At 42.6% G+C, this 10577-nt stretch overlaps 1 protein-coding gene across 7 annotated transcripts in view; it reads right to left on the bottom strand.

The window, feature by feature from the left end:
* Positions 1-3187: 3187 nt before the first annotated feature.
* ACOT9 (acyl-CoA thioesterase 9) overlaps positions 3188-10577 on the bottom strand; it is a 61653-nt gene continuing 54263 nt past the window's right edge. For all 7 annotated transcript variants that reach the window (XM_081041869.1, XM_081041866.1, XM_081041870.1 and 4 more), the window contains 8 exons: positions 9307-9380; positions 6221-6288; positions 5623-5734; positions 5371-5461; positions 5121-5206; positions 4238-4325; positions 3937-4087; positions 3188-3500 (listed from right to left, as the gene is read on the bottom strand). In XM_081041869.1, coding sequence (XP_080897995.1) covers positions 3412-3500; positions 3937-4087; positions 4238-4325; positions 5121-5206; positions 5371-5461; positions 5623-5734; positions 6221-6288; positions 9307-9380 — 759 coding nt within the window. In that variant the 3' untranslated portion in view covers positions 3188-3411. The remainder of the gene's footprint in view (positions 3501-3936; positions 4088-4237; positions 4326-5120; positions 5207-5370; positions 5462-5622; positions 5735-6220; positions 6289-9306; positions 9381-10577) is intronic.

The following is a 10577-nucleotide window of genomic DNA, read 5'->3' as shown; positions in this document are numbered from 1 at the left end:
CCAAAATTTGGTTTTAAGAAACATAATACTAGTATTTGATTCTTCATAGCAAAAAAGGGCATACAATTTACTCCTTGGACAATACACTATACTGCCTTTTCATGTTACAAAACAGAATATAGAGTATGATCCCAGCTTTGTAAAATTTATAAAAACTCCTAGTGTGTTCAATTTATTCATAGGTCTTAACAAAAAGAAAAAGGTCCATGGTCAAGTGTCACAAAACCTGATTAAACAAAGTTAAACAGGTGTTCTTATGGCCCTACTTTTCAAAGTCTTTTGTAAGCTAACATGCATTATAACCTATCAAGAGGAGGGTTAGCCTAGGCATTTTTCCAATGTTACTCGTCAATAAAATGTTTATAAAAGAGCATCTCACTAGCACCAGTGTCCAAGGAATTCCCCCAGGAAAGAGAGCTGGATGCTGGCAATGACTCAGCCCCTTGCCATCCAGCCTTAGACACCATCGCTTTTTGAAACTGTCTTTTTCTTACCAGAACCTTCCAATCTTCCAACCTGTAGCCTTTCCCCAGTGCTCATCTATATCGGCTTCCATGACACCACTGATCATTCCCTTCACAGAAATGGCTTTGCGAGGCAGGATGACGTAGTTAGGACCTGCGAATGTGGCTGCTCTTAGAACCCTTGAGCCACTAAAGAAATCCAACCAGGCTGAGAGGGGCCTGGCCAGCCCCCACCCATTCCAGACACCCCAGCTGATGTGCCAGATGTTCGTGCCCCAGAGTAGCTCCCAGGTGAGCACAGCTGCCCCCAGCCAATATCAGATAAGGCAGAAGAGCCTCCTCCCAGGTGAACCCAGCCATTCCCACAGAATCAAATATGTCTTTAGAAAGATAAAAGGTCTTTCTCTTGCACAAACTCATCAGAAAGAAAAATAAAACGTAGAACTCCCTGGAGTTAGGACTTGAGTTATTCAGAAATCAAGCTCCTGGCTGTATTCAAGGAGACGAGAGAAAGTGGATCATATCAGAGAGAACACAGGGAACGTGTATTCCAGTAACAGGGTATTTGGATTACCACAAGAAATGGATCCACAGGGTCACATGGGCACACACAACACAGTGCAAAGCGTACTAGTGTGAACTCTTCCAAAGAAACCAGTGCTAAAGATGCCATCCTTGAAGATTGCCCATTGAAGAAATACCTAAGCACAAACTAAGAACTTGGTAGTACGTGCCTGAAGTAAAATTGGGATACCTCGGCACAGACTATTCCAACCACATCCAACCCACATTAGGAAGTTCCACGCTAGACGTGTAGCAGTGCTGGGACTGAAAAATTCACTTTTCCTTAAAGAAGACGTATAGAACACTAAGTATCTAGAACCCACTGTATATCCTTCAGAGTTTTGCTTTAGCTCATCTTCTTAAAGTCCTGTATTAAAAATTAAAACTTCTAGTTCTTATAAAAAAACTTTATTGATAACAAATATGAGGGTTGAGATTCTGATATCCAAAATTACTCAAACAAGTCATTTAACTAAAAAGACAGCAATTCCTTAAAGGTCAATGTCAATAGAATTCAAAGAGAGGCAATAAATGTCAATTTTCACCTATGGAAATGGCAACGATTTTTAAAAGAACAGGATAAAATTTGGCCAAGTTCAGGGAAACTGTGATGAGTACGTGAATGTGTGCCGCTGTTCTGGAAGGTTACGTGAAATACATACTCAGAGCCTTCAACACACATGTATGATTTCGTCCTAGACGTCACTTCTCTACAATTTTCCTAAGGAAACAATGTGAGGCTTAAATGTTTTAGCTACTTAGGATATTTACTGCAACACTGTAATAGCAAGGAAAGTTCGAGAAAAAGCCTCAGTGTACAGCGATAAACGGATATCACCTATACAACAGGATGCAAGTCTCTTAACTTCACTTAGTGTATTCACACAACTTCCCGGGGCCCCTCCCCTCCCGTTGGGCGCCTTAGGGACCCCACCGGGTTATAGGTAGATGTGTAAAATAGTGTGCTGAAGGGCCAAGTGCAGCTCGAGGTGGTAGCAAGCGGTACGTGGGGAAATGAAGCCTGATGCTAGCAAGCCATTAGAGTGCTGCCCAGGCCGAGTTCCGAGAGGCAGAGCAATGGTGTGTGCGCCCTGGACAGACTACGCCAGAACTGCTGGTTCAGCGTCATTGGGATTCCGATAAATACTAACCTCATCGCACTTTCTTTAAAAGCACTCTAGCGAATTCTGAGGTGGAGCCAAGTGTGTGACCACTGATGTAGAAGCCACGCTAAAGACGGCATCCTTCCTGGGGGCACCTTTTCAGAGATGACCCTTTTCTTCTATGCAGCCTGGTCTTTCTCTTCTGAATTTGATCAACTTCCCGTCCCATCCAGGAAGAAACTGTGTCTTGGCTGCTGACTCATGGAATACTTGCCTTTGGCTTCTTAGGTGACACTGTGATACATAGCCCCTTGCTACAGTCCCAGAAAGCAGTAGCGTGCTGGTCACGCAGCCTGGTTCTGAATCCCAGCACCACCGCTTACCAGTGGTGGGACCTTGAGCGAGTTACTTAATATCTCTGTGCTTCAGTTTCCGGAGTAACGTAACCCTATGAGGGGGAGACAGAACCCACCTCATCGTGTTGGCAGAGGAAATAAATGAGCTAATCCATGTCAAGTGTTTAAGACAGTGTCTACCTAGCACATGATAAATGCTCCATAAGCACAAGCAGCTGTTATTATTATTGTTGTTCTTGTATTTTAATGATACATCCTGCCCAGCCCTTAGCGGAGCGTAGTCAAGAGCTGTCTGGCGAGTGAAAGAATGAACACACAGTCCTGTGTTCCCCCATCTAGAACACCTCTGAACAGCTCCGCTGGGTATGGCTTTAGACCTAAAGTTTCCCACAAATCTTTCCGAATGCCACATCTTTCGTCAAATCCCTTCACCTCAACTTTTCAGCTACCCTACGTCAACAAAAGCTGGGAAGTAGAGGCAGGCAAAACAGAAAGAAATCATGTAAGGTTGATGGGCTTTAGACAACGCAGGGGGACCGCAGCAAAGGTCAGGCTTAAAGAATGCCTTCCAAACGCCTTGGTGGAAAGCCATGTATATATTGATAGTTTGCGATACGCATAAGCAAAGAATGGTTCCAACGGTGTAAAAAGGCATCTGCCCTAATTTTTTAACAGACAAGAGAGGAGGCAACATGGTAGGTACACAATATAAACCGTCTTGAAAGTATTTATTATTTAATAGCTCTCTCTCCCTCTGCCCCACCCAGCCACTCTCCTGTTCTGCTTTTCTGATCATCCTAAAAGCTGACTCTATTCTTTTTCACTATGGAGGACGAGAATGAACACTAAAACCAACACAGGTGCTCAGGCCCTCATCAGGCACTTCGTCTCTGAGGGTGCTGGTCTTCAACAAGCGCGGGTTCCCTAGGGCTCCACACGGTATTCCCTTTTCAAGGCCACCGGTACACTAATGGAGTTAAAGTGCCGCTGCCCATCTAAATATAACATGGACTCTGAAACACAAGAGAGAGAAACATGGAGAAACTTGCAGCACCTCAGAAAAGCATGGTACAAACACAAGACTACTCAGAAACATTGGGACAGCAATGAGAACGCAAAACCAGTGCCAGGCAAGCAATACTGGCCCAGGGGGTGTGCAAGGTCCCCGAGGACGGGCCTCGACTCCTGCCCCTTTCCTTTGACTACCAGTGGCTGCTTGCAGCTGGCACTGGCCCTTCAGACAACAGCCAAGGGGGCAGAGCAGCCACAGCTGCCTGCGGGCCGTGAGGCATCCTGACCATCAGGGCTGCAGAACCTCCAAAGCACAATCCCCTAAAGATATGCTCTCCAGCTAACAGGCATCGGTGTACTTCCTACAGCAACTGAAAAGGAGAACAATTTCTTTAAAAGGTCTTCCCTTTGTTAGGGACAGCCATCATTGCTGCTCACCTCCGTATGTTCTGGGGAAAACCAAGGGCACGTCTTTCTCCGACATGAACGTGAAATGAAAGACATTGGTGGTCGTATGCTCTTTACTCTGCAGAGACGACACTTCACTGTGCACTCGGACTTGAATGTATTTGTCTTGGGTAAAGCAAACCTAAGAGATGACACACACAAGAGTGAGTCAATTGCATTGGGAAGGGAGACCAAGGCAGTTATAAGAGAAGCAGTGGCTTTAGAACATAAAAAGTTCTCTTCTAGGCCCTAGTGATTAAAAAAAATGTATTTTATCTCATCGCATACCTACCTGGGAAGAAAGAAACAGCAACGATCCAACATCAACAGGTTTCTGAAACATGATATCGTCCACTGCTACTACAAACGGTCGGGAACAACTGTTGGGGAAGACAGAATTAGGGGTCAACTACAAAATTCAGATGATCTCTATTTTTTCCCTAGCAATCAGCTGAGGCTAAATTTAAATGATCAAAGAATAAACCTAGTAAATGGTAAATAATCGTACCAGTGAGGAATGGTAAGAGATTCCACTAGGACCAAATAAGTGCCAAAATCATTATATGTTTTCCCTTCAACATAGCACCACCTCCTTTTCTCAGGAGCTCTTTACTGGTGTACCTTGGAAATATTGCGGATTCAGTTCCAGACACCGCCACAATAAAGTAAGCATCAAAATAAAGCAAGTCGTAATCTTTTTGCTGGTGGAAGGCCTTGCCTTCAATTTATTAAAAAAGGCAACATCTGTGAAGTGCAACGCAATAAAATGAGGTACGCCCATAACGTACCATGTTCCCCCAAAAATAAGACCTAGCCAGACCAACAAATCTAATGCGTCTTTTGGAGCAAAAATTAATATAAGACCCGGTCTTATTTTAAAATAAGACCGGGTCTTACATAATATAAGACCGGTCTTATATTAATTTTTGCTCCAAAAGACGCATTAGAGCTGATGGTCCAGCTAGGTCTTACTTTCGGGGGAACATGGTACTAACTTAACCTAGTCAGAGCACCAATTTCTAAAATGAAGATCAAACCCAACTGGTATCAGTGTGCTATTTATTTAAAAACAAAACATATTCCCCAACACATCCAGACTGGTCCACAATGTTTCATTTCAGTGGGGCAGTATACATTGCTTCTTAGAAGTGAAGACTACCTTAGATCGAACTCACCCGAAGTTACAAGCAGTAGCCCATCCAAGTTCATACGCTTTCCTCATAAGGAAACCACCAAAGATCCGATTGAAAATGTTCCTCTCCTACACAAAATAAATATTAACAAATACAAGCTCATGGCCACCCTCATATAACAAAGGAATTCACAATGCCATAAAACAGAGGCCAGTTTAAAGGTATCAAATCTTAGATGAGTATCACGAGTACAAGTTACCTATTTAGAAAATTCTTCACTATATCACAGTACCTCAGGGTGGCAAATTTCCAAGCTCTTCAATTTTGAATCCTCCATCCACACTGCATTCGGGGGCAAAATTCGACTGCGAAAACTTATAGTCCTGTGCAAATGGAGATTCAGTAAACCCTGTTAAGGGCATGGTTTCACTGCTGAAAAGCAAAATATTTGCAAACAATTCCCAGTATGTTCAGGCAAGCATAGTTCTGGAGAAGGCCAAGGTTTGAATGCTTTCCCACAGGAAATCTCAGCAGCCTAACTTACTTTGGATCCAGCGTGCTAAGAAACATGTCGTGTATGGTCGTCCTCTCCTTAGCATTGGGAGCCATTTTCAGTAACGACATGGAGCTGAAAGCGACCCTTCTTCCCTTGTTCACTGCAACAAGGGACAATAAAGAGCCACAATCAGGAGGGTCTCACTATGCACTGGGGTTCCTGACCTGGGCTTCCTTGGACTCTACAAGAGCAGTATTTCCAGACTGTAAAAAGCGCACTGGAAATTGTACATAGATCCTACATAAAACTTTCACATGGAAATTGCATTAGCTCAGCATGAAACCACTTATAATCCTCCTGACCTACAGCCCTGACCAGCAGTTATTTCATTAAGATACATATCCCATTTCATTAAAAATGAGAAAACAAGTTACTTCAATTGATAAATATTGGCTGACTGATAATATCATTCAAAGCATGGACTCCGTGGAACAAAAAATAAGGTATTTTTAACTTCAATACATTCTTGGCATGAGTAAGACATTTGACTGGTATAAGGAGTCCATACATACTCTTGAATATTCTCCTCTACAGTACGGTCAATATGCTTTTTAAAGTTTATCTTATTATAAACAAATTAATATACATTCTCCTTGTCTAAAGAGCTCTTCTTCCTCAGGGCCTTCAGGGATGAGTGGATTTACAAAAGCCGGCCTAAAGTGAAGAAAAGAGTACAAGTTTAAAATGTGCCATCACCTAATAAAAATGGAAGATGAACAAATTACCCGCTAGTTTTAAAGTCTTTGCTGTTTGTTTTGGGTAACGCTTACTGACTGCTTCACACAAGAACTCTGGAACAATTAGCCGAGGTTTCTGCTTAGAGACTTATCTGTACTAGAAGTCTCACATTATAAAAAGGACATAGCCACTTGCCAAAATGTTTCACTGGACCATAATCAGGAGATAACAGTCTTAATAGGTTGTAGAACATTCTATAAGACAACTTGCGTGGACTCTTCAAAAATGTTAATGTCTTAAAAGACAGAAAATGGCAGGGGAACTATTGCAAAGAAACATGACAGACAATTGTAGTACACGACCCTTGATCAGATCCTGACTCAGGGGAAGAAGTTATGAAGGACACTTTAGGGACAACTGGCAAAGTCCAAATATGGATGGCATATTAGATAATTGTATCACTGTTAAATTTCTTGTATATTAACAAACGCATTGAGGTTATGTATGAGAATTACCTTATTCTTAAGAGATACACACTGAACTACTCATAGGGAAAATAGTATCAAACTTACTTTCAAATGAATCAGGGGGGAAATGTGTATATGTGTGTATACATATGTATTTAAAAAAGGGGTGGGAAAATAAGGCTGGTGGTAAAATGTTAGTTGGTGAATTTAAATGAAGGGTATATGGGTGTTTGTTACATGATTTTACTTTTCTGTAGGTGTCAAATTTTTAAAAATAAACTGAGCGAAAAGGGCGATGGTATTTCACTATGGTAGAATCCAAAAGATTGATGAAACAATAGAAACAAAAGATCTGAAATGGCAGCTTGGAAAACTGAAATATATCAGCTGGGAGAGGAACTTGAAGTAATGCCCCACCAGTGCTGGCCAAGGAGGCTTAGGCCACCCACCAGGGGCAGCAGGCCCACTGCGGCTAGTGGGAGGAGTTAGACGACCTGGGTGCATTCTGGATCAGAGGCACCAAGGTATTTTTCAGTCTAACACAGTGTTCCACATCCGTTTTCCATGCAGCAGAAAAGATTTCTCACTGCAGACTCCTAACTTGAGTTCCTAACACAAATTAGACTTCTCATTGGCCTCTGGACTCTGTCCTGTACAAACGGCAATCCTGTAACACTCCCTTCCACCCCTACTCCCACACATACAATTAGATTTTCTCAGGTTAAAGGCCTTGGGTGTAACTGCTGTTAGGAACCAAGAATTCAATTTAAGAGACAAAAGATAAAGTATAAAGCCAAATAAGTTACAACCTGTCTGGTTAAACTTGTCTTGGAAATGACAGTATAAACTCATGAGGTTGTTTGCTTTTTGCTTTTCAACATCCAAAACAGGACTAAATTCATCCAAGCTCTGTCCACTGAAAAGGCCTAGACAACATGGCAAACTAGTAACAACATACAGTTCTAGTGCCCAGATTTTGGTCTCTAAATACTGGTTCCCATTAAAAGGAAGCCCAGGACTCCTTGAAAAAATGGCTTGACTCCATGCCTATGGCAGGAAATGTGTAAGATGAGCCCAAGATATCTCATTGCACCAGAGAGCAGGCAGGTATGAAAGACCAATGGGGAAATATCACAGGAGCCAGCTTAAAGAAGCTCCCACTGACCAAAGGCAATGGGCTCTAAGCAGCAAGAACAATGGCTACAATTTATTGAAATATATTTACTACATTAAAATCCAGAAATTCACAATGGGACTTTTTAAAAAAGTCAAACCAGTAGAAAAAGCATGTCACCAAAGCTAGTGAACCAACTCGTTATTCTGCAAATGTGTAAAGAAAGGGCAAGAATAAACATTACTCTTGACTTTCCTTTACAAACCAAATTGCCCTAGGTGATGAGGGGAAAATCTCTGCTTTACAGAATTCCAGCTAATTAACGTGCCAGGAATGACAGAATATGAGAATCACTCTACACCCCCAACAACGGACATTGAGAGCCCTGGAGAAAGGCTGATGGGGAGCTAGCTACACACAGGGTGACAAAGTATAGTCTGGAAACCTGCTGCAGTGCACTCTGCGCTACAGAGCATTACTGATCATAAGCTGATAAACTGAACTCCACAGGAGAAAGATCAGTCCGTCACTACTTGAACTCACACATCAATCTTACCATTACTATGATTGGGACATCCGTACCATCTGGTATGACACACTATGATATACAAGATACATAAATAGCATCACCTACAAAGTGCGCTAGCCAAATATGTTGAACCTGAATCTAATTAAGGCTTTAGATCAAACTCAGGTTTACAGAAAATACTAGGGGTAGAGAAACAAGTCCCCCAAAAAAAGAAAATACCATGAGGAGGCAATGAGACAAATCCAGAAAGCTGAACATTGTATAGAAGAACTGATTCGGCTTTGTGACAAGTTGATACGAAACAATGCGGGGGCAGTGGAGACATACAACTATTCTGGATGAAAACAGCCTTAAAAGACACCACACAATTCTATGAACACACAAAAAGCTATTAAATGGTACACTTTCAATGGGTGAACTGCATGATATGTGAATTATATTTCAATAACGCTATTAACCAAAAAAAAAAAAAAGAACAGACTTAAGAGACAGAAATCAAATGCACTGTGTGTACCTTGTGTGGATCCTAATTTGAACAAATCATTAAAAAGATATTTGGGGACTATTAGAATATATTAAGGATTTACTAGTATTTTTGTTAGGTATTCTAATGATCATGGTAAGAAAATACCTTCATTTTTAAAGAGATGTCGACATTAAAGTATTTAGAGGTAAAATGTCATTTTGTCTGGGATTTGTTTTAAAATACTATAAAGAAAATAGTACACTTTAAAAAAAACAGATGAAGCAAATATGGCAAAAACGTTAAAACTCTTAAGTTCATTCAGGTGATGGGTACATGGACATTCATTATAGTCTTCTCTCCAATTTTATGTATCTTTGAAATTTTTCAAATTAAAGAATTAGGAAAAAACAGCAATTACCCTTTATTTTCAGAATCACGAGCCACCATTACAAATGTTGCATCCAAAACAGGACTAAAGTCATTGTCATGTGACTAAGGAACAAAGGAAAGAAAATGCAGATGTAAAAAACGCATTTCCTGGGAAGACCTACTACAGTTCTAACAGATACCATGCATGCTTTGAGAAAGGCCGAAATTAGAAAAAGAGAAGCGCGTTCATTAACCACCAGCTGCTGAGTTGCCAGGCACAGAACTAGGCTCTGGGTGGGAATGGCAGCATGACCAAGAAGCCTGAGGTCTTCTTGGAGACACCCCAAATCCCAAACATTGCCCAGTGCAAAGTACTGGGGACTCAAACTACGGGCTCAGGAGTAGTGCATGACTGGGACCCAAGGGCAAAGGTCACAGAGGGACCTTCTCCGTCCTCACGTCACTATCCTGCATCGTGCTGAATTGTGGCTTTCTTCAGGCCTACCTGTCCTCACAACAGCGCAGAGCCACGTGGACCTCCCACTGCTCTCACAGACATTAGTCTTTTCAGGGAACTTCACGGTGCCAACTGCCGGCACATATGGATGTTTCCTTAGCCCAGCACAGAGGCTCCAAGAAGGGGCAAGATCGGTGATAATTCTGTGCAGTAAGCTAAATATTTATAACACACAGACTTTGAGGTTTGAAGGTATTTCTTTCTCCCCTAAAGTCTGTACTTCCAGCATGGTCGTATGGTGAAGTCGTATCACAACCTGAGGGTGCATGCACATCCATCCTTGTCACCATTGCCTGTGCAGGCCCTATCACCTTGGCCCTCGACTTTCTTCCAGCATCTGCTCTAAGCCTGTTGCCCGGTATATAACGCCCCCACCACACAGCCCACATTCCGCGCCAGAGGCGCACAAACACTCCCTTCTCCCTTCTCCCCCGCACCCTTCTCCCCAGCCACGCTAGCAATGTGGTGTCCCGAAATGGATCCTGCTGTCGAACACCTCCCCTCCATCTCTGCCTCATGCTTTCCTCTAGCTGCGTTCACCCAAACACTCCTCTCGGCCACTGCCCCTGCCCAACGCCAAGGCAGAGCTCTTCCTTCCCGCCTTTGTTTGCCAGCTAATGGAAACAAAGCCATCTCCTGACAGAGGTTCTCAACACGAGAGACGGGTACCACCCCCGTAGGGGGCATATGGAAACGTGTAGGGCTGGTTTGCGTGGTCACATGGCATGGGGGACATGACTAGCAGGGTGGGGGTTATCAAGGAGCTAACAGCTCACAATGCAGAGGATAGTCCTACAGAGCAA

This window comes from Rhinolophus hipposideros, assembly GCF_964194185.1.
Source record: "Rhinolophus hipposideros genome assembly, chromosome: X".
In the NCBI taxonomy this organism is placed as follows: domain Eukaryota; kingdom Metazoa; phylum Chordata; class Mammalia; order Chiroptera; family Rhinolophidae; genus Rhinolophus; species Rhinolophus hipposideros.
Note: the sequence above shows the minus strand (reverse complement) of the source record. Positions and strands in the feature narration are given on the sequence as shown.